At 34.5% G+C, this 24849-nt stretch overlaps 3 protein-coding genes across 5 annotated transcripts; 1 reads left to right on the plus strand and 2 right to left on the minus strand.

Annotated features, from left to right (window-relative positions):
- Positions 1-30: 30 nt before the first annotated feature.
- On the minus strand, positions 31-4192 carry LOC7455768 (uncharacterized). Its single transcript, XM_002299118.4, has 4 exons — positions 3577-4192; positions 2506-2730; positions 1152-1535; positions 31-729 (listed from the first exon to the last, which is right to left on the minus strand). Exons 1-4 carry the CDS (start codon positions 4096-4098, stop codon positions 265-267), a joined length of 1596 nt encoding a protein of 531 aa, XP_002299154.4. The 5' UTR covers positions 4099-4192; the 3' UTR covers positions 31-264.
- A 4122-nt stretch (positions 4193-8314) lies between these two features.
- On the minus strand, positions 8315-13656 carry LOC7455769 (protein NRT1/ PTR FAMILY 7.1). Of its 2 annotated transcripts, none has more exons than XM_024601175.2 (6): positions 13291-13656; positions 11129-11185; positions 10774-10924; positions 10428-10645; positions 9773-10332; positions 8315-9505 (listed from the first exon to the last, which is right to left on the minus strand). In XM_024601175.2, exons 2-6 carry the CDS (start codon positions 11162-11164, stop codon positions 8650-8652), a joined length of 1821 nt encoding a protein of 606 aa, XP_024456943.1. In that variant the 5' UTR covers positions 11165-11185; positions 13291-13656; the 3' UTR covers positions 8315-8649. The 2 variants fall into 2 exon arrangements, with proteins under 2 accessions (XP_024456943.1, XP_024456938.1); XM_024601170.2 differs by lacking the exon at positions 13291-13656 and adding an exon at positions 11446-11613.
- A 6225-nt stretch (positions 13657-19881) lies between these two features.
- Positions 19882-24637, plus strand: LOC7455770 (enoyl-[acyl-carrier-protein] reductase [NADH], chloroplastic). 2 transcript variants are annotated; one of them, XM_024597920.2, is made up of 13 exons: positions 19882-20127; positions 20882-21159; positions 21436-21545; positions 21650-21705; positions 21788-21872; positions 21964-22011; positions 22403-22477; positions 22555-22666; positions 22766-22817; positions 22904-22955; positions 23046-23103; positions 24013-24111; positions 24206-24637. In XM_024597920.2, exons 2-13 carry the CDS (start codon positions 20883-20885, stop codon positions 24364-24366), a joined length of 1185 nt encoding a protein of 394 aa, XP_024453688.2. In that variant the 5' UTR covers positions 19882-20127; position 20882; the 3' UTR covers positions 24367-24637. The 2 variants fall into 2 exon arrangements, with proteins under 2 accessions (XP_024453688.2, XP_002297662.3); XM_002297626.4 differs by having other exon boundaries at positions 19883-20127; positions 20846-21159.
- The last annotated feature ends 212 nt before the right edge of the window (positions 24638-24849 follow it).

Raw genomic sequence — 24849 nt, forward strand, 5'->3', positions numbered from 1 at the left:
CATTATATCCCTACCATTTGATTCAAATCATTTTGCAACTCAACTCAGTAAAATACGATTGATTCTTGAGAGGTTTTCCAACAATACAGCGTGATTTTATAGTTACACTTTCAGTTATCCTCCAAAGCAAAATTGAAATTACCTGTTAAAGCTTTGTGAATAGAACCAGGTGAACAAACAAGCTTGTCTCCTTGACGCTGTTTCCTCTAATGACTAGAGGAAGGGGGATTATGACGATAATGCCGATTACAAGAAAACAAGTAGCTAGTTAGCTCGGAAATCCAGGAAATGATGCAATTTCTGAACAAGCAGCTCATAGGTTCCGAAAAGGGGCTTGCTTTTAATGACCCAATCCTTCTCAAAAAGACCTGCTTTGTTACTTGTGAACATCTCATCGTGGAAAGTAGACACAATGCTGTAGACTGAAGTCCTTAGCACATCCGCCATGGCATAAGCTTTTGCATGTTGAGGGCCACCTTGTTTTTTCGTTGTCACAACATCTCTTCTTCCTGTGTTTGGAGTATTCCATTTAATAGCAGCTGGCCCCATCAAGTGTTGGGGTTGCAAGCTTGTCTTCTTCCCCATGAAAGCTTCAACAGCGAGCAGGCTAGAGATAAGTGTTGAGGTAACAGCAGCATTGCTACCAGTGAGTTGCGCAACCCCAAATCTGTCCTCCTCGTGCGACCATGCAGTCAAGGAGGCAACTGCCCTGGCGCACCATGCATACTTCTGCAGGAATTGAAAACAATTATTAAATTGTCTTCGAATTCACACTGGTAAAATAATTTTTACATAAGGTGGCAAAATTTTCAGTCACAGGCCACCTGCAGTAGAAGAGATTTCTTCCATCAATAAGATACTCAGAAACAAAATCTACAGTCTGATTTTGAAATCAATTTTGAACTCTCTTTGAATGTATCGGATGCATTGCAACAGGTTTTGCTGCATCAGACAAGAAGCTTGCTAACTCCGTTATAAATGAAAGTTAAAAAACAGAGATATTAGCTTACCAACAAGAATATTGATATACTAAAACATTGACAATGTCATCTGTAACAGTGATTTGTTTAGGATATAATAACTGTAAAATAACCACAGCAAACATTCAAAAAGCAGAATATTTCAATGTCATCAGCAACAATGTTCCATACCTGGAAGTTGTTTAGTGGTTCACAGTGCCTTGAATCCAGTTGAGAGTCGGTCGGCGACTGCAATTGATTGGATAGTTGGTGTGCCTTGTCTACAAAACAACCTTCCAAGCCTTCACTCAAGTTAGATGCAAGCTGTTCCAAAGGCCTCAAGCATGCAGCAACAACTCTTTTGTAAGTTTCACCAGTTTCTTCAAAAAATGCAGCTCGGCGCCAAGTATCTACATTATTCTCACAAACCATACACAGATCAAGATATGCAAGATACTGTGGAAGGGAATCTGGAATGCTCTCCTCAAGGGCTGCAAGGAGAGGCTCGCTGGGATTTGTCTCTGCTGCAGCAGAACCTTTTGGCGGTGCAAATAAGAACCTTTTTGTGTGTAGCACCTTCACAGTAACAGCAGGGTGTCAAAAGAAGTAGGGTTTGGGAGAAGATAAGACAATTGTGGCTAATTATCTACACAAAACCTACTGCACCATGATTCAGACCAAGCAACACACCATAACACAAACACATTGCCATCTGCAAAGTTATTTTCATTGCAGGTATGAAACAGTGAGAGGATTCTTACTATTGAAGAAGTAAGAAATGTTAGGAAGCAGTAACCAGAAAAGGAAGTCGTGCATACTACACATGCAGCAGACTGAAATAAATAATAAGATGAAAAAGTCATTCCATATGGTGCCCTATTGCAAGAATATTTCTAATCTGATCCATAAAGATTAAAAAACAAAAGGATAAAAATCCAGGCAGCTTGAAGAAGGATCAATGAGTGACAATCACTACTGATACAAAGGTTTGCTATTTTATGTTCTGTTTAGATTGATAGGACCATTAAAGAGTTATTCTCTCATTGAAGTAGGATATTCAGAGGACGCATTTGAAGACAAATGAATGCTTCAATGGCTGCTCTCAAAACTCAAACCTGTACTAGTGTCATCGGAAATCCAAGATGTTTATCATTTATTGTGTTCTTTTAGCTTCCTCAAGAAAAAAAAAAGAACAAAAAAATTATCATTATTTTGTTCTTTTAGCTTCCTTAAGAAACTAAATTATGTGAATACCTTTAACTGTCCAGGCAAGAAAAATATGGTTGGACATTCAGTTAAATTTTCTCCAATGCATCGAAGTGCTGGACATTCTCCACACACACACACACACATAAAAAAATAAACAGTTTTTTACCAGTAAAGGAAGATATACAAATAGACATCAGATAGCTAGGAGTGATAACTATAAAGCTTGAAAGCCAAAGTCATGTGGCTTTTTGATTCATGGACTAGTTCAAGTCAAGTTATCTGTAATGGTTTTTTTAAAAACAGATGACCTAAAAACAATAAGGACATTTATACTAACCTGATGTAAATGGTGACTCAATTCCCAACAGAAAACCACAGAAAAGCTCCCAATATACAGAATGATCTGCTCAGTGATGAACTGCCCCATGGTCCCTCCACTCTTAAATTGCTCTGGAAGAAACACTTGCAGCACAGATAAGAATAGGTAAGCCACATTTGAAAGCTTTAAAGCTCGTTTAATAGCCAAAGGAAGTCCCATCTTGAAGCTGTAGAAAAGAGGACGCTGTCCACAATGCCAATAATAAATTAGCAATCACAAATCCCATAACTAAAAGAGCAAATGCCACCAATAGATTATCACACAAAAAACAACCAATTAAACAACAACCAAATCTCACTTGAATAATTAGAAAATCCAGAACTCATCATTTTTATGAAAACACACTTGTAAGCACTCTCAAAGTGAAAATTGTAACTTGCTTCCTTAAGAGACACAAAATAAGTTTCCGAAGACAGCTAACAAAATCTTACCCTTTACATTCATCAATCCCATACAAGTACTCAATCAAATATCGAAAGCCCAAATCTCAGTCTCAATAACATACTTCAACCTTATAATTACAGTCACTATTCTTACATAGGTCTTTCGCATCAAAAACCCACAATCCATTTTCAATAACAATCCAAAACAAAAATCAAGAACACAACTTTATAAGCAAAACATCACATTAACAACCAACCCACCATAAGAATCTTCAAAACAAACTAGAGAAATTAACAAAATGCCACACTCACTTGCATTGATCTTCCACATGCTCAAGAGCCCATATTCTTACATAGGTCTTTCGCATCATCAAAACCCCACAATCCACTTTCAATAACAATCCAATAAAAGCATCAAGAATACAATTTTGTAAACAAAACATCACATTAACAACAAACCCAGCATAAAAATCTTCAAAAAAAAACTACAGATATTAACAAAATGTCACACTCACTTGCATTGATCTTCCACATTATCAAGAACCCGTATCTCATTTTCAATAACAATCCAATTCAAATACTAAGATCAAAACTTTATCAGCAAAACAAACATAGCAAAAAAAAAAAAATAGCTACAGTCACTGACCTGAATGATCGGAAACTCCAAAACCCATCTTTTTTTATAAACATCAAACAACCCATACAAAACCCCAAACACAAAACCCCTAAATCCTAACCTCGCAATCAACTCAAACCCATCAAAACCACACAAACACACCACTGACAAAGCCCCAGATATCCCAGCAACCACCACAAACACCACAAATCTCGCCGAAACCAACGCACGACGGCGGAACTCAGGCTCCGCCGGTGACGACACAAAAGCAAAGCGGACGAGACCGGCGGCGAGCTGGAGAGGAGAGGCGTAGGGAAGAGATTGTGGAGATGAGAGGATAGAGAGAGAAGAAGAGAAGAGGAGGTTAGAGAAGGTAAAAGTAAAAAACTTGAGAAGTGAAAAACATAGTTGGGATGGTGAAAATTTGGGAGTGGTAAAAAAGGCGAGGAGGAAGAGTTTTGTGAGGAAGTAAATGGTGGTCGAAGTGAAGGTTTGCCAAATTAGAAACCCTAAGAATCTGTTTTTCGACACCAGTTCTGGCGGCGGAGACATTTTTTCTTGCTTTTTGATGGATTGGAGGAGAAGAAAGGGGGGAGAGAGGGGCTAGTCTAGAGAAGAGTGGAAGAAGCGGGAATGTCAGCTCGAGTGGAACACGGAAAGGGGCCTTAAAGGAGGGCTTTTTATTTTGGGTTGCGTTTTGTTGAAGCTAGGCCCCAATTACTAGATAGTTTTTCGTTGATGGGCTTTAGGCCCAATAAATCCTTGCTTTGTTGTACAAAGTTACGAGTCAAGCTTGTAAGGATGATCCGATACATAGGTATAAACACGGTCTAATATGATGAGTTGATTTGATAAACTAATGATTTAAAAATTTATTTAAATATAATTTTAATTGATTTTAATGGTGGCATAGCTAAATTTAAGTAATATACCTGAATAACTTATAATTTAATTAACCTAGTTAAATTCAGTTCAAATATAATTAGATCAAAACCAAAAATGTATTCTTAAAAAATAATACGACATCATTTTAGATAAAAGAAAATATTTAAATTAACTTAATGGTCTGTGCGCTGATGAAAAATCAGTAAGTCATGTTATTTTTGAAGTCTAAACCCTATAATTCAATGGTAAAAAAAACTTATTTTCCTCATTTGATTTATTGAGGTTGAACTATAAAGCCATGTATTATTATACAGAGAGGTTAACGTAGAGGTACATCATTAAGATTATCAAAGAGAAAACGTTAGTGTTTTTTTTTTTTTTTTTTTTGTCATATATGAATAATAGGATTAGGATGTCGCAATCATGATAAATGCTACTGCTATGATCATTGAGATTGAACTTTAAAGTCATCATATATATATATATATATATATATATATATATATATATATATATATATATATATATATATATATATTCTCAAGTTAATAACAATATTTTTAAAAAATATAAAAAAATTATAAAAAGTTATAGAAAACAGATTAAGTATTTTAGGTCTGGCGACAACTCAACTCTATTGAGTCATGCCGGCAATAAAGCCCAATGTTATTGAGTTTTGTTGGATAACAAGACCCAACTCTATTGGATCCTAGTGGCAACAGGACGTAGGCTAAGAGAAAAGAAATAAAATCAACCTAACCTCAAATGAAAAAAAATTATTATCGCCCAACTTTTGTACAATATAAAAAAAATCTCATCAATTTATTTATTTTTTACCATATGAAAAAAATTAAATAAGAGAAAAGAAAAAAAATCTAAAAAGAAAAAAACATAAATTTAGACATATCCAGGTCTGGTCGAAAGCCGGACCCAATAGCTATGTAACTTGTGCTCCGCCGCGAGTCAAATATTTTTATTTTTTATTAAAAATTATCTATACAAGTTTTTTCAACATATTTTGGTAGTTCAAAAAATATAACAAATCAAAAAGTTTATGCACACATATAATCAAATAAATTAAGAATTATGTGCGTTAATAAATCAATAAAAAATAATTAATGGCACCTAAAAACAAAACTTGAAAAACCAAGAGACAAATGTAGATCAAGATATTGAATCTTGAAAAATAGAACATTAAATTGATTGAATAAAAAAAAGAATAACATGTAAGGCTACACATATTAAGGTCTCTGGGTAGGATAAAAAACATATTTAAAAAACAAACGGGTCTCTTTTGGGTTTTTGACGGGTTGCCCGAGTTTCGGGTTGACTCGGCGGGTTAACCAGTTTACTCTAGGCCAATTGCAAGCCTGAATTTTGAATGAAATAAACTCGACAAATGTTATTGGACCCAGGTGGGCATCAGAGCCCAGTGCTAGTGGGTCCTGCTAGGCAGCATGGCTCAACATTATTGGATCATGCTAGCTGGGCAGAAGGACCCAACAACATTGGGTCCTGCCGCCAAGCCATACTTAATAATTTTTGACACAGAAAACAAAAAAGGCAATGCCCTCCGGCTACACTTTTTGACTAAAGAACGGCAAAGACAACGTCTTTATAGTGTTACAGTGTTGTCCACAGTGCAAACACCCTATGTATATATTGTAGTCCACAGTGCAATGAATCTATATCTATAGTAAATGTACAATATTTTTCTCACACCTTTTAAAGTATAGTATAAAAAAAGTTTCAACAATTTATTTTCTTTTTATGAAAAAAAAATTTACATAAAAGAAAAGAAAATAAATATAAAGAGGAAAAAAAATTGAACTTATCTGGGTCTGGTTGAAAGCCGGACCCAATAGCCATGGGTCTGGCTACGAGCAAGACCCAATAACGTTGGGTTTGGTTACCAAACCAGACCCAACACCTGTTAGAAGCGATTTGGGTCTCGCTTGATAGGCAGACCTAATAGCGTTGGGTCTAGGTGCCAAGCCAGACTCAATTGTTTTTGGCACAGAAAACAGCAAAGACAACGCCCCTAACAATAATTTTTTACTAAAAAACAACAAACATAATGCTTTCATGATGCTACAGTGTCGTCTAGTGTATAAACACTTTATATCCACAATGTAATCCCTGGAATAATACATGTACATAGTAAATACACAATGTTTTTTCCACTTAAGTGAATTTTTTTAATTTTTTTTTGTTTTTTATGAATAATGGGATTAGGATGTAGCAATCATGATAAATGCTACTGCTATGATTAATGATAAATGCTACTGCTATGATTATGAAATGGGATATGCTATAACAGATTTTGCTTTTTGGTTATCATTTTTTTTTATTTTAAATTTTTGTCCAAGACTGCAATAGCTTCGATATGGATAACTCATTCATGAACATTTTTCTAGCTTTATGGAGAATTTCTCAGAACAATGAGTGATATTTTGAAAATTCTTCCATTGAGAAAATTCCCACTGAAATTCTTTTAGCTTAGAGAGAAATTGAGTGCACCAAATTGCAGAATGGTACAGCCATAAAGAGACCCTTTAATTCATGGTGTCAACAAGAGCCCATCAGACCAAGTAAGAGAATAGTCAATCATGAAATAAGTACATGCATGCATTTGGATCTTAGTAGGTTCTTGGATCCATCAGTTATCAGTGAGCAAGGTGAACTTGCCCTAGTCCCTAGGTAAGGTTATTTTTCTAGCACTTCCATGATGACCAGTTGCTGTCCATTCCTTAAAGAGATACGTTTCTGATCTGTTCACAAATCACAACATGGGGTTGTCAAAGAAAATGTTATTCTTTTAGGTTATGTACAAGTCATTCTAGAAAGGAAGTCCCTCTTATCTTCTGCTTTGAATTTCTCTGTTGTTCCTTAAAGGCTGTATGCTTTCAGGAATCTGCATAATTGGCTTCAGGGAAGGTAGGAACTAGCCCTAATGCTCCATGTCATATCTTTCTGCTGCCACAAGAAACAAACTTGTTAGTTCACATCAGAGGCAGACACAAAATATGTTGAATTTATGGCAGTTTCTTGTGTGTTTGCATGTTCGCGCACGCGTGCGTGCTTGTCAGTTTCACGGGTTTAGCCTAGTGGAACGGGGAGAGCGCGCAATGTGTGGTTGATCTAGAACACTAAATTCATCGATCTGCCCTGATCAATCTGTTGGTAAAATGCTGTCATAATTCGACAAGTATTAGACTTATGTGGAGTTTCATAACTGTTGATTGCAATTATTCTGGTGAGCTGATACCAAAGATAAAGCAACATGGATAGAAATAATTTGATGTAAAGATAAGGGCAAGGCAGCACTACTGCATAGCAGCATAGGCCATCTGGATCAATCTCTTGTAGTTCTATGAGAAACTTGTCAATTTCCTCTCCACAACTTATGTCTCCTTACAAAACATGATGTGAAATCCACTAAAAAGACATGGAAGCTATTGCAGAATGGAGCATGACGCTCAAATTCTGTGTTCTGTGTCAATTTAGTTCCACTTGTTGCAGGCTGAGTGAGTCCTGATCCTAAGGCTTAGAGTGGATTGTTTCTTGATGCTGATCTGCTTCCTAGAATTCAACATATTGCATCTGGGGTAGGTGCAGACTGGCCAAAAAACACCACCTCATCTTATGTCAAGATGTTGGTGATCTAAGGGTGGGTCATATATATTATAGTGCACTTGTTCTTTAAACTTGTTTGGATTAAGCCTACAAAGGCTCCGTTAGGCTATAAGCAGTGCACCTGGTGGCGAAACGCAGGCTGCACTAAAGGTGCACCTTGTAACCAAACCGGTTCTAAATATGGAATATGAGCAATTTTAAAGAAAAGGGCAGGACAGCCAAAAGCAGTGTGAAAGTGAAGAGAATCTGATGAGCAAGCATGCCCCACAAGGAACATAGAAATATTACATTCCAATCAAACTTGGATAAACATAACCAAACATGACAAGATCTGATCAAGATCTGCAAAACTTATTTATAATAAATATAACCAAATCCTACAACCAGGAGAAAAAAGCAATCATTCCTTCAACAAGCAAAGGTCAAGCTTTGTTCTTGTCGAAACGAGCCTTCCGAAAGTACTCATTCAAATGTTAGAAAGGATAATGAGAACTAGGAATAACCAACAAGCATATGATGGTTTGAGAACACGGGGAAAGAGATCTTGGCCTCCAAATTTGGTTCAAATTAAGGTGGAGCTAATTAAACTTTTGCAAGCACATCATCTTCTTGCTTTTCCATCTCAATTCCCTGACTGTCATCAATGTTGATAGGCTTGTACCACTTGGCACAGAACAAGTAAATCACGAAATCAAAGGCTGTTAACACTGCAATCAGGAAGTAAAACCTGTCCATGTGTCCTGTGTTCAAGTCATCTGGGATCCATCCAGGCTTGTCACCTTTAGTTGTAATCTTCATCACCATATTAACTAGCATGCTACTGGCATAGTTGCCAAGAGAGATTGAAGCCATGCAAAGTGAGCTTCCAAAACTCTTGATCCCATCTGGTGCTTGGCCATTAAAGAACTCCAATTGACCTATATACATGAAAACCTCGGATGCACCAACAAGAACATATTGTGGAATTTGCCAAAATATGCTTAAAGAGCTGACTTTGTGCCCTTCAATAACATTCTTGAGCCTTTCAATCTCAGTAGCACCCGCTGCAAGCATTGCTAGCATTCCAATGACGAGTCCAATTCCCATCCTCTGAAGCTCAGTTAACCCCTTAGGATTACCACTTAACCTTCCAGCTAATGGCACGAGGATTTGACGATAAATTCCAGTGCAAACAAGGACACTGCAGATATCGAAGGCAGACATGCTAGCAGCTGGGAGGTGAAACTTTCCAATATAGGAATTCATGACATCTCCTTGCTCAACAAAGAGGGATGCCATCTGAGTGAAGACAACAGAGTAAATAATAGTGCATAACCAAATAGGTAACATTTTAAGAACACATTTGGCTTCCTCTACTTGAGTTATTGTGCAAAGCCTCCATGGATTCTTTTGGTGACTCAAATCATCCTCTGTCATTGTTGCTGCCTTGTCCAAAAACCTAACAACATTAAAAAAGAAACAAAATCAGTAATCGTAAATCACTTACCAGTCCCTTTCATGGCATGCTCAAAACTAAAATTTATGGCTATCGACCTTGGAACAAACCTTATTTCCATGTGGTTTTGCCTTTGACAAAACGACCACTTCAGTAGTTGATCTATATGGGTTAGTCTCATAGGAGGAAAATATGGATGATTGAGGCTTTAATGAGCTACTAACACACTTTAAAGAATCATTAATTTATAAGAAGGATTTCAGTACTTACTCAAATTCTTCACTGTGAAAAATCTTCCTGCTCCCTTTGATAGCAGATTCTGGTCCTTCTAGTTCATACAGTTCATCAGCTTTCACCGGGATAACATCCCATTTCCTAGCTGCAGCCACAAACACCTGAGCAACTCGCGGCAAAGGGTTGCCGCAAGGTTTTACGTACTTGTAACCAGGTGCCCCAAACAAGAATGATACCAAGGCTACGACTGCAGAACCTAATGATAGCAGGAAGCCTAGTGTCCATCTGCCATGATCCTCAAAGTACACCAAAAGGGTGTTTGAGAATAAAGATCCAAAGTTGAGTGCAAAATAGAAATAGCAAAAGAAAGCTGCCTTGGAATTTCTTTCTTTCGGTTTCGACTCGTCAAATTGATCTGCTCCAAATGTCGCTATGGAAGGTTGATGTCCACCATATCCAAAGGCTACTAAGTATATAGCCAAGTAGAAAACAACTTGTCCCATCGATGTTGCCGGCACACAGGTTAATTTTCCATCACCACATCCATCTGGTTTGATCAAGAAAAACCAAGATGATACCGATACGAGCACCAATCCCTAATAAACACACACACAATGGTTAGCATATCACATCAAAGTTACAAAACAAATTCAGATTTCAACTTCTAAAACGGATAACATATATTACGCACCGAGACGAATATTAGCTGAAAGATTGCACAGGTCAAGTATCTACCCCAGTATGAATCACTGAGGAAAGCTCCTACGAGTGAGCACAGATAAACTGTGCCAGTCCACTTGCTGACATTATTGGCAGCATCAGCATTACTTTGACCAAGAACTCTTGTTAAGAATAGAACCAAATTCACACCAACTCCAAAGAAAGCTAGTGTAGCCAGGCATTGATTTGCTGCAGCGGAATGGAGTGGAAACAAAACAACAAGATTAGTCGATCGCTTACATTCTCTTACAAGCCATAATTAGTTACGTAATAAGAAGTTGAAAGTTTTTTTTTTTTTCTCTTTTGGTTATGAATACCTAGCAAGATGCTTGCAGCTGTCCACCCTCCAGTTCTCTTCCAAATAAGGGAAGGCTTTCTGTTAGCAATCTCCTGTTCTTCCTCAGTTCTGATTCTCTTCACAGCTACATTTTCCCTAGAGATGATACTACTTTCTCCTGTCACCTGCTTCTATTTATTTATTAAAAAAAAACAAATAATATTGTTATTAATTATAACTCAGTTGCACATAACTGGCCAATACCGAAAAGCGAAAATTAAAATTCAAAAACATGAAATTAAATTCTGTACTAAATGAAACACGGTAGGATCAGGGTATTTAATTACAAATTCTTGAAAATATTTTTATTAACATAATTTTAGTATTTTACGAACCTTTAGCACAGCGTTGGTGGAAGAGAACGAATCCATAGCAGCAACTGAATGTTTGTTCTGCAAAATAAGATCAGAAATCGATCAGAGATGGAACGAAGATATGAGAATTGATGATCATCAAAATTTGAAGGAGATAGAAAAGAGACATAGATAATAATAATGTAATGGCAAGCAACGTAGGACGTCAAGACTACATGCATGGCCACGTTTAACAAAAAGAGAAAATAAGAAATAAACTAAAAGGAAAGGGGGAAAGAAAAAAACTCAATCCTTAAAATAGAAAAGGTAAGGCTCGAGACTGTGCAAGAATACATTACCAGTGCACGATAACTTGTTAGGACTGTTGATCTTGGCCCAGAGGCTGAACACAGGGTTTTAAACTCCTCAAAAGAAACTCACAAACATTCAAAAACAAAAGGAGAAGTACTAGAAGAAGTTTAATGCAGATGAGGAAGATGGATAAGAGTGTGGTGCAAGAGAGTTCGATTTATAGGAAAAAATTGAGAGGAGAGGAATAGAGTGGAGGTTGCAAGTCATTTTCAGAATCCTTTATTATTGCTATTGAAGAAGAAAATATGGGTGGAAAATGGAACAGGGAAGAGAGGTCAACTTAGAAGAGTGTGTGCCACAAATTTGGTCATTTCTTCCATGATCAGATCATAGCCAGTGGGATATTACTTTCATGGGAAAATTAAAGATGCCATCTCCTTCCTTAGAAAATCTTTACTTTTCTCTGAAATTTGATAGTCTTTCCTTAATTTCACTTTCTTCTCAATCTTATCCATTTATAAATTCCAAATAATTCATCACCATGCATGAGTAACAGTCATGAACACTATACTTTCTGCCTTGGATTGAAAAACCACCTCCAGTGAGGCCATATGGTGCAAAAATTTCTCAATTTCGTTATTTATATGAAGAAAAAATCATATCTAAGAAATTTTCAAAATTTTCTCGTGTCAATTGTAAACATCAAGTGAAACACAAAAAATATTTTTCACATGTTATTTTTATTAAATTACAAGAACACGTAAATAAAATATTCATATTAAACTCGGCATAACCAGTTAGATCATTAATTTAGAACAATGTTATCTAACTTAGGCTAGATATAAAAAAATAAGTTGACCTGGGATAATACTCTCACCGAGTTGAGTTTTCTAAAAAACAATTTAAACAGTATCACACTCATCTATATATGACCCGGCCATGTGTTTGGTTTATTTTCAAATTAGATTTAATAATTATGAATAAATACACCCACATTTAAAAATAGATCAAAGTTATCATCTGCCAAACAATTATTAATTAAAATAGATTCATACAATATAGTTATAACATTCAATTTATTTACATTTGTTTGAAAAGGGATACATGAGTTTCCTTAAAATATTCTCTTCTTGTCAAAAAAAAAATCCAAAAGTCAACCTGTACATGTATAGTTGTGTATAGTCTAGAAAGAAGACAAAATTTCTTTTCTGCCACATTTTGAGAAAATAGGACTGTGCAGTAAGAGTAGAACAGTTATCCAGCAAAGGTATAGCGTATAATCAAGGACTCGAAGAAATAAGCTTTATAAGCAATTCTATTTTTTAGCCTTGTTGTTAAGTGTTCTTATCAATATAAATTATAAACACAAAACATATGCCATTGAAGTAATATTGACGCGTAAATCATCTGCAAGTCTACTATTTTGATGCCATATAATTCGTATTGAAGATCTCATCAGATTTTTAATGTCCATGAAAGGTTCTAGTTTCTTACTTTTCTTGCGATTTTAGATTTTCACGTCAATTTTACTTATCCACGTCCATGATTCTTGATGCAATTAGATTATCTATTTTTCTTTGATTAGATATGTAATTAACACCTACATAATTTGACTGATTAATTACCATAATATTCTATGATTTATCTAGGAAAGAAAACGCCTAATTAATAACAAAAGTAACATATTGCAAGTGGATATATATAGTCACATCTATCCATCTATATAAAGACTACTCTATTGCATTCTATAACCTAGCTAGGGCATGATCTTTGACAACTCTCTGAGTAAATAGATCAGCTTGAAGTATTTGATAGGCAACATGGGACCAAGCTAATATTTGAGTCGAAGGAGAATAATTAATGTATTATCACGTAATAATGCAAGAACAAACCTTTTACGAAACCTGATCACAGACAACTTAAATTTTTCCGGGACTGTGACTGGTTCTTGGGATGGTGAAGAGCGTGCGGTACCAATGATTATGCCGGACTCCGGCGACGGTGAAGAACGTGTGTCGATAAGACTTGCTGCCGGTAAGCTAGAAAATCCGAGAAACCCTATTGTCATTTATGTTTAAAAGATGAGCAAAGCTGGCCAATGGCCTCAAACACTCTCAATATTCAATGTGTCAATGCAATGTTAGCTTTGATAAACTATTTTCTTTCATATCACACACACACACGCACAAACCAAACCCTAGCTAGCAAGTGTTGATAGCCAATAAAACTATTGCTGTACTCATTAACGGTAGAGAGAATGGGAGAGACAAGGAGTGTTTATATAGTAATGGGATTATCTTAACAAGTAATTAATCCTTAAATAATGCTAAGTTTGTTTCATCAAGTCAAGGATAATTAGTCTTCTATATTGATAACTAATTCCTAATAAAACTCCTCCTCCTACGTACTCCTTTTCAACTTCTTTGATCACACAAAAATAACGGATCTTTTCGTTTAGATGGGACCATAACATTAATTAATTCTAGTTATCTTATTTATATATCCATTTTAAAAAAGAGATAGATAAATAATAAAAGAGAAAATCAAATCTAGAATCCACAAAAAATAATAAAAACATAAATAATTACTCTCCTTTACATTTTATTTTATTTTGGATTTAGGGTTTGTCTTGGGTGATCGATACATGCCTTAAGATACAAGTTTTTTTACATCCATTAAATACATTAAATACAGATCTTATAATGGTTGATAATTTTTTAATAAGTGGAGAGATGTGTTTTGATAAGAAAAGGAAAATTAGTTTTTTTTTTATAACCATGGATGTTCAAGCTAATTTACACACATTTTAATTAATTTTTAAGGATCTTAAAATTAATGATCAGATAAACCTCAATGATCTTAAAATTTATGTTACTCGAACTAACGATAATCTAAAATTAAAATTAAATTAGTTAGTATTTTGATAAGCCAAGAGATATACATTGATAAGGAAGAAGGCAAATTAATTATTCTTTGTTTGTTAGAGAATTGTTTAAAAAACTCCAACGGTCATTTTCTTTATCATCATGAACGGTCAAGAGATTATTATTAATTAAAATCAAACCTATTGGAATTAGCAAAGAGGTGGACCCATATCAAAAAAAAAAAAATAGAAAAGGTTGGAATTGGAAGTTTCTTAAGAAAAAAGATGTAAATGTCGATTAAGTTATAAACTCATTAGCGGAGTCGGTTTGGTTTTAATCCCCCATTTGATATTGCGATATTTTTTTATTTTTAAAATGTTTTTTAATCTAAAAAAACATTAAATTAAATTTTTTTTAAAATATTTTTTTATAATTTTGATATGTTGATATTAAAAATTAATAAATAAATAAAATAATATTTTGATGTGTTTTTAGTTAAAAAAAACACTTTTAAAAAATAGCACACAAGAAGGAGAAAACCAAAGTTGATAAACTCATTCAATGTCATAAATTAAATAGGTTGGTCCAAAAAAGTGTCTCTTCAATATTTTTTTAAAAAAATTCAAATGATGTCATTTTGTAAAAATGAAAAAGTTAACCAAAATTTAAAAGGATTTTGATTAAGCTTGACTAAATTAACTTTCGATTTAATTCAATAGTGGGAAAAACTCACTATTAAACCATGTATTCTAATAGGATAGGAGTGTGCTATATATAATTTTAAGAAGAACAAAATTCATCACGTTGCTGCTGTGTCCTGTTCCTTGCAGCAAGTGATTTGTTATTCGACTAGGAGGGTGCTCGATGAACAATTTTCAACAGGGACTCGCCAAGCCATGTAGATAAGCTGGTAATGAAAGAGATATTAGGCAGATATTTAACAAAATGGGCTCGGATTTACTTGATAATGCTACTCAAGATGAATTTTCAAAGAAAAATATGAAAAAGAATTTATGGAAGGAGGAGGAACTTGATTTCAGGGCCAGAATCAAAGATGAAAAGGTGATAAGGACCGGGCCATATACATTACACTGTGCAGCCATGACTTATCAAATCAAACAATTTCTAGGGTAGTGTCCATCTCAATTCATCTTATCATTAGATAAGCTGTCTCCCACTCAGACCCGATCTTGATTCTCATGACTCATGAGTCTCGTCTTAATTTTCTCACTGTTTGTTGCAGTATAAAAAACTGTCTTTCACTTGTTAATTATGACTCATTTCCTCTTCAAAATCTTGGCAATTTGGCTAGTCTTTTTCTGGCAATGTGTAGCTCGTATCTTCGTCAACCTTGTTTCTATCAGATCCCAGAGGATAGCAATCTTGTGATTAAACTTGGGATTTCTTTCGCAACATTTGAGGTTGGAATCTTGAGAATTGTTGGATCTTTCTTAAACAAAAAAATTTAGTAAGAGTAAACCGAGATTAGTGTTTGATTAAGCGGTTGAAATCATGTTTAGCTGAAATATTATCGAAATAGAGTTTCGAGCTCTTTTTTTTTAATGATAGAATTAGGATTAGATAGTGCAAGAAGGCCGACACATTATTATATTGGCTTAACAAAGCTCTTAACCACAATTACACATAATTTGACAGAGTTTTACAATGAGATTAGTGTTAATCTTACAAAAGATTTGTTTTTTTATAAATAAATTTTATGAGAATATATATTGTATAAGATTAGCATTATTTTTTTTATGATTGATAGTTGCTGCAATAACTTCAAGTATTTGGTGATCACTCCCTAAAGAAATTGTGTAAAACTTTTTTGTTATAGAAATTAAATTAATATTTACCAAGGTCATCTTGACTTTAAGTCATATAAAAAAAAATTATAATTTTATTATGCGGTTGCTGTTATTCGATGGTGGCCAATGGCATATTTGAACTCCAAGTCTTCACATGATGATGACTGTATTGAAGCAGGATACACCATAGACTAATTTAAGAAGAAGAAAAAACCTATATTGCCCATTTTTTATGACTTGTAAATTAGAATTCGAAACCTATTTTTCGAGTTTTTCTTCCCTAATAGTGAGCAGATTTAGGCTAAATTTATTAAATCTGGAAAATCAGACGATTTAATCTGAGTTGAATCGGGTCAACTAAAATAATATCATTTTAAAAATAAAAAATAAAGTGATATTATTTAAAAAATTAAATTAAAATTTGACTAAATTAACTTATAAGATGTCACATCAAATTAATTTTTATTTAATTTAATTTAAAACCCGAGTGAAATTAGCATGGAAATATATTAATCTCTCAGCCGCATAGGCTAAGTTTAATGACATTTACTAAGTCACTTTCTTGTAGTATTCTCTTACTCCCTTCCTGTTTTCTAAAAAATAATACATAAATATTATCTCTATGTATAATTAAATTTGATTAGACACTAATCTAAAGTTTAATTTTGATATGAAAAAGTTGATCCAAAAATATCACATGACATGAAATTGGGAAAAAAAAAAATATGTGCGTGGGTAAGAGATAAACAACTACATTAAAAGGTAAGAAATAAATTCCATAGCCTCTTTTTTTATGCGTGTAATTCATGCATTTTGCTGGTATCATTTTTTCCACCTTTATTGAAATATTGTCATAAAGGTCATAATCATTTTCTAATGTCCATTTCTGACCTCTAGATTTTGTTGGCTACAGAACCTAGTGGAAATGTACAGATCATAAGATTTTTGTCCGAAACAATCATATTACAACACTGAGAAAGATTTGGTGACCTAGGAAACTACAAAGTGGTGCATTTGAAAAATCAACGAGATCAGCTGATTTGTGTTTTACAAACTCATTAATCACAGCTAAATTTACGGGTCAAATGGATTAATCCAGGTAATTAGTTGAGTTTTAATTATGTCACTTTCATCTTGCTAATATAATTTGATAATATTAATTTTTACTCAATTTATTTAAAACTCAACTCAGACTATATCTTGGATTATGGATTACATGCTTGATCTCTCAGGCCAAATAGAATTTAATAAGACTAATATATATATATATATAAAGACTCAATATGAAAACTAATCTAAAATTTTTAGTGATGTTCATGATTTATACTATTTTTATATTGAATGTAGTGGGGATGATATCACAAACAATAATAATCATATTGATGATTGGAAATGAATATGATAAAGTCATGGGTGGATGTGGATCTTGATCAGGAATGGAAATTTCCACCATGAAAATTTTATACAATAATAATGTTAGACTTGAAATCAATGGATTTGATAATAATGGGTAGCTGATGTGTGTTAATCAAGTTAATTTCAAGTTAAATTTTAGTTATAATTATGATTTTGTTTTAACTCTCAAAATTGAATTGCCTAAACACTACTAGGTTCCTTGTATGCGAGATTTTGTTTTGGTTACACGTTGAAAATATTTTAGAGATGCATTAGTAGAGATTAAATATTTCTTTAGATGATTTTAAAAATATATTTTTACATTGATTTATATAGCGTTTAGGAACGTAGTGCAAACCGTGTTTTCTTAAAATTTAATTTTTTTTTTCTAAAAGTTAATTTTTTTTAGTATGTTTTGCATCGTTTTGATGCGTTGATCTTAAAAATAATTTTTAAAAAATAAAAAAAATTATTTTGATGCATTTCGATACAAAAAACACTTTAAAAAACAACCACAACCACACTTCCAAACAGTAAAAAAAAACTTAATAATTTTTATTAAATGTTGGCCCTAAAATTCAAAATTTACTAATAAATTAATTAAGTTAGCCCTCATTGAGCTAAAGATTAGGTGCCCCAAATCATTCTATTAATTTTTTAAAGATTATTTTTTCTCTCAAAGATTAATGTGTTCTTGGATCAGTGTCCACACACACAGAGATTAATTTTTTTATATTTTACTTGTTCAATACAAATACAAATCATCACAACATAAACAATACATTTCTAAAAAAAGTTTTTTTTAATGATATAATATTATTTAATACTAAAATATGCACTGTTCATATTGCATGTGTCATCCCCATGTTTCTCTTTATGATTTATAGGTCACTCTTCCCATTTTGGAAACAAACACATACAAGAAAACAAAACGAAATGATTCTTGCAGGCAGCCTAGCCTCTACGAGATATGACCCTCAAAACCCAGAAGGTAGACTGCTAAACAGTTCATCATGTGATCTTTGTTTCCAGTTAAAATGGCGTTGTCAAGGGTGGAAGCCACTGCTCAAGCTGTCCCTTCCTAACAGCTCAATTAGGTAAGTGACCCCCCTCTCCCACCATCCTTTGTTTCCAGCAAGAAAGCAGGCTTTTGCTCTCGTGGTCTTCGGACACTCAACAAGCTTTATGATTCCTTTCCTGTAATCATTCTCCCAATCTCAAAGAAGAAACTGAACTCGATAGCCAGCCCGTTTGAAGGCCTAGATTGATATTTGGGTGGGATTGACATGTACATCAGCGAGGAAACTTATCAGTTCAATTATTAAATAATTAATATTAAAATATAAAACTAAAAAAAAATTAATTTTAAAAAAATCAACTCGACCAAGACCAAGGTTAACTTGTTGACCTCGCGACCATGAAAATTTGATTAAGATAACCGCATAGAAAAAAAAAATGATAGGAAAAAAAATCAAATTTAATAAAGAACCTATGAAGAACACCAAAGTCAACCCTTGAAGGATAAAAAAATAAAACAAATAGCAATAAAAAAGTAAGACCAGATTTGATATAAAAATAATTTGAAATCAAATATTAAAAAATAAAACTAAAAAAAATCATAAGAAAATGATTAAAAAATAAATAGAAATTAAAAAAATAATAACTAAATTTGATATAAAAATTAAATGAAATCAAATGAAAAATTAAATGAAATCAAATAAATAAATTAAATTAAAGAAAAAAATATATAAAAAAAAAACTGAGGTGCAATCAAATAAATGAAGAGCTAATAAAAAAAAAAAAACCTTTCCCCTTAGTTAATCTTTTAAATTTTTTATTGGGTTTGGGCTTAACTCAACATTGAATTCGTCATGACAAAACAACCAAAAAGAATCTAGTACAGCTCAAATATTTTTTCTTCGGACAAACCTAGGCCTATCTTGGGCATCTACAAGTTCAGAGTTATCAATGTAGGGCGAAGCTTACAAGCCCAACACATCACACTAACTTTCTCATCTGCCACATTACAGATTACCAGAATCCCACCAAACCAACACGGCGTTTTATGATATCTCAATCACTGCTAAAATCATCATATGACCCCTCCTTTTCATGTACTTGATCAAATCAAGTTCTAAACTTTAAATCATCTCAAATTAACCCCTATAGTTTCAAATAAATGCAATCTTAAATCCTCTTTCCAACTGCACTATACCACATAGAATTTACCTGACTGGTACACAGATAATAAATTAGGATAAAGGGACTAAAATCACATTAAATTAAATGTTAAAGGGTTATTTTAACCTAATCTAAAATAGAGTTTTATTTGATCAAAGTTGAGAAATAGAGGGACCAGACTTTATTTTAGCCTCTTAATCGCACCAGCCTCCAGGGTCCAGGCTATCTAACTAGAAAGAAACAGCAACTAAACAAACAGTCAGTTTTCGACGATTACAATTTTAGCTGCTGCGACTAACGAAGTTCACTTACCCTCGATCTCATCGAAAACCCCACAAAAACCCATTTCTTCATTCTCAAAAAGACTAACTTTCCTTTGTAACTCTGACCAAAAGCAAAAATCTCTTCTTTATTAGCTTTTTAGAACAAAACCCTTTTTTATTAGCTCATCTTTCACATCGGCTCTCAACATTTTCCGAAGGTAGCATATGCATTGGCCCTCGCTTGCTTTCTCTCTTTGTGTATGCTTTTATTGTTTTATTTCTTGCTTGTATGCTCACCTCTTGGTTTTTCTCTAATGGGGTTGGATTTGTGATTAGAATGTGAGATTTGAACTGATTGGGGTGAATGGTTTGGTGGATATTGATGTCGAAGTGCTTGTTTCTATGTTATGTGATGTTTGTGCATGACTTGAAAAATGAAAGATGGGATCTTTTTAGATTTTAAGCACACAGTTTAGCTTGTAGTGCTGCCGTTTAGCTCATATTGTTAATTATCTTGGTACAATCTTGTCTTGTTGCTCCATTAGCTCGGGGTTCCAGTGAAGTATTTTGATTTGCTATTCAATTTTATTTTTGTTTTTGGGATTCATAGATTTTGTTTTCTTGTTCATCATAGGAGTGAGAGTTTTTTAAATGGATGACCAGAAGTCACAAGAATGGAGAGTACAAAGGAAGTTTTAAAAAAGAGAAAAAAATTGCATTGAAAGAAAATAGTGATTTTCCTGAAAACGTAGCAAGCAAATGCATGTAACACAGAATGTTTAACTTTAGGAATTAATATGCTATGATTCATGACTCGTGATCCGTAAATGGATTTCTACCTTTGGCGTGCTTGGTCCAGGCAGGATTTTGAGATGATATTGTAGAGATGGATTTTATGTGATGCAGCATGGAGAATGATCTCTATATATTCTGCAGGTCTCTGTTTTCTTCTAAGAAGTTTAATTTATTTAGAATGGCGGCAACTGCGGCTTCTGGCCTTCAAATGGCAACTGCAAGGCCCTGCATTTCCTCTTCTCGCAGAATGGTTAAGGCAGGTGCTGCTATTCTTGGCGCCAATTCTAAAGGGGCTTCATGGGCTAAGCTTGCGAGTGGTTCTCATATATCATATATCCAGCCTTTTAAAAGGACACTCATGTCGTCTTCAGTTAAATTGAATAAGGTTGTGACAAAGGCAATGTCTGAATCTAATGAAAGTAAGCCATTGTCCGGATTGCCAATTGATTTGAGAGGTACTGTTGTTTTTCTCTTGTTTCTCTTTTGTTGGCTAGAATGCTCACCTCCTTGCCTATATATGCTCTTAGCATTATGTAAGCAGCATCTATAAATCAATTTTTTCCCTCAGTAAATGACGGAACCAACATTTATTTTAAATCAATCAACATTTGGCCAAATCTCTACAGACACTGAATTTTGAATACTACTATAAAGGCCACATTCTGCCATCTTTTGAATACGTTCAATACTTCTGCATATCTGTGATCAACTAAACTACAAGTAATATTTAGGTAAACGGGCATTTATTGCTGGTGTGGCTGACGACAATGGATATGGTTGGGCAATAGCAAAATCTCTTGCTGCTGCTGGTGCTGAAATTCTGGTTGGAACATGGGTGCCTGTGAGTAAATCAATTCTTCGTTACAAAATTTCTTTCTTTGTTTGCTTAGATTTTCTGTGCCATGTAAAAGTATTCTGTTAGTGACTAGGAAGCTTCTGTTGCAGGCTTTGAACATTTTTGAAACAAGCCTGCGAAGGGGAAAGTTTGATGAATCTCGCGTGTAAGATGCTAGCAACTTTTAAATTATGCTCTGATGTGTGTGTTATAGATTGTATCTACTAACAAATTATTTGATTCTTCAGGTTGCCAGATGGTTCTTTGATGGAGATCACCAAAGTATATCCCCTTGATGCGGTGTTTGACAACCTTGAGGATGTACCTGAAGATGTAATGGACAAGAAGAATATAGCCTATTTACTGTACACAATATTGGTCTAACATCTTTTGATATAACATGCTTTTATGTATGTTCTTGCAGGTGAAAGCAAATAAGCGTTATGCTGGATCCAGCAAGTGGACCGTTCAGGTATGGACTCCTAAATTTCTTTTTCCCTTGTTATTATGGTGAATGCTTTCAAAAGCCACCCATTGACATTGTATTTGCATTCCTTGATATAAATTGTTTATGTCGTATTGCTTTGCCCAAAATTCCGAAACCTTACTCATAGATCAGATTTCATTTGTTCTCTGACTGAAAGATTTGATAGTTTGTTGTTTAGTTTTGTACCCTAGAATATATAGGGTGTCCAGATGTTTTGATGTCATATAAAAATTTCCAGACAAGCCATAATTGTTTTTAAATTTCAACAATTGACATGCTCTGTTGGTGGTTTAGCCATCCTCAAAAACATTTTAACTTGTATAATGGGCTGCAGATTTATATATCCACTGAATTTCCATGTGTTGTTTTTTTGCAGGAAGTTGCCGAATCTGTCAAACAGGATTATGGCAGCATCGACATCCTGGTGCACTCACTTGCCAATGGGCCTGAGGTAAAATAAATTCTCATGTTGAAATTTGTGTGCATTGTTATCTTTTCTACATAACAATGAAATCATCTTCTTAATAGGTTACTAAACCCCTTTTGGAAACATCAAGGAAAGGATATCTTGCAGCCATATCTGCATCCAGTTACTCATATGTTTCTTTACTCAAGCATTTCCTTCCTTTAATGAATCCAGGCAGGCCTTCTTTCTTCTGTAATGTTTCAGCATTTTCAGTTATATCTCTAATTTCCTTACACATGCAAACATGATTTAAACAGATTTCTGCTGATACAGGTGGTTCATCAATTTCTCTCACATACATTGCCTCTGAGAGGATCATACCAGGGTATGTTTGTCTTGACATTTTTGTGCATCTTCTGGAGTCGCAGAATTATCATTTCTCATAGTTGATAGTTTTTTTCTCGTATGCAGATACGGTGGAGGCATGAGTTCTGCCAAAGCTGCACTCGAGAGCGACACACGTGCAAGTGTTCATTTCCTTTCTTACCTGGGTGCATGATTTATGAATATACAAAACAATTGTGACTGTCATGACTTAATTATTCTTGTACAGGTGCTTGCATTTGAAGCAGGAAGGAAAAACAGAATCAGGGTCAACACAATATCTGCTGGTAACTTTGCCCCACAATTTTCTATTAGTTTCTTATCTTTTTCAAGGAAATATAAAAATCCCATTCGACCCAAAGTAAGAGCATCCAAAGAATATAATTTGGTTCATCTTGTTAAGTAACACAACTTGATTGGAATATAAAGTTCTGTTAAGGGTTTTCTTCTCTGAAACCCCTAAATATGCAACTGTATGAATTCTCTGATGTATTGGTTATTTTAATTCTCAACTTAGGGGGTGTTTTGGATTGTGGTGTAGGGTGCTTTTTAAAATAGCTTTTTGCTTGAAAATGCATCAAAATAATTTTGTTTATTTATTTTTGACATAAGCACATCAAAACCATCAGAAAGCATAAAAAAAGCATCAATTTAATGTTTTTTCAAGCCAAAAACACTTTCAAAAGCACCTAAAAACAGAAGCAAAAGTTGTGCTAAACACCCCCTTAGTGCTTTAGATATGTAGCTCTCAATCCATGCACAAAAGCTATTACTAGATGCTTAAGAACTTTTACCAGGATACATCTCTTTAGATACATTGATTGGCAAGTAAAGTACCTATCTGTTCTGCCCCATTATAGATGGGTACCCTCCAATGCACTGTGACATGGTAGAACCATCCAATCAGTGTTTCCATCTGGTCATGGTTTCGACTTCCAAGTTGCGTGTAATTCTGCATGAATTAGATCCACTTTTAGGGTAAACAGCTTGGGTGATGGTTATAGCTGGAAGAACAAATACTTCATTTTTGCTTTAGCACTGTCCTTTTTTCTTTGTGCCCATTTTCGGATTAGTGCATTTTAAGTTGTCGCTAAGTCACTTGGGGTCAGGGTTGCCTTGATATCAACAGATTTTAGTACCTTTTATAAGTATCTCCTTTGTTGTCATTGCCTCAACTTTCTTTCTTTACCGCACAGGTCCACTAAGAAGCCGAGCAGCCAAAGCAATTGGATTTATTGACACCATGATTGAATATTCATTAGCCAATGCACCCTTGCAAAAAGAACTATCTGCAGGTAAATTTGAACAGTTCCCAATTTCTAATTTTTATGATTCCTTCATTTTCTTCAAATGATGGTCATTACTAAGTTCAAAAAACTGATGGAACAGATGAGGTGGGTAATGCTGCTGCCTTCTTAGCATCACCTTTAGCTTCTGCCGTCACTGGTACTGTTATGTACGTTGACAATGGCCTCAATGTAATGGGTGTTGGTGTCGACAGCCCAATATTCAAAGACCTTAACATTCCAACAGACAAGCACCAGGGATAAGTGCAGGTTGATCCATCAAGTGAAACTTTGATTACTGATAGTGCTGCCTTCTTAGTGGCATTGCCCTCTGACGGCCTGGCCATCGGCCCCAATTTTTCCATGAGACCTTGTTTTTAGTAGGGGGGGGTAACAGTTTCAGATAATGTATGCAATGTTCAACTTTTATTTCGTGTAGTGATTGCTGCTTGCACAGGTTGTAACAGCTTCTTTTAGGTTGTCCGTATGGAGACTGGAAAATCTTTTTTGATAACAAATTTCTTTTCATCTTCTATTTTGGCAGTCTCCATGCAAGTAATCCCCTCAAGCTCATGCTGCTAGCTAACATTGATATTAAACCTAGACCTGGCACCCACCGACCTGAAATCTGCCCTGTGATCTAGAACTTGACCCGGACCAGGTTTCACCAATTCAACGGACTACAGTAGTAGACTAGAATGGCACCATCCCTTTGTAGACCGACTAAAAACAGAATAAGATGAATGG

This window comes from Populus trichocarpa, chromosome 1 (genome assembly GCF_000002775.5).
Source record: "Populus trichocarpa isolate Nisqually-1 chromosome 1, P.trichocarpa_v4.1, whole genome shotgun sequence".
In the NCBI taxonomy this organism is placed as follows: domain Eukaryota; kingdom Viridiplantae; phylum Streptophyta; class Magnoliopsida; order Malpighiales; family Salicaceae; genus Populus; species Populus trichocarpa.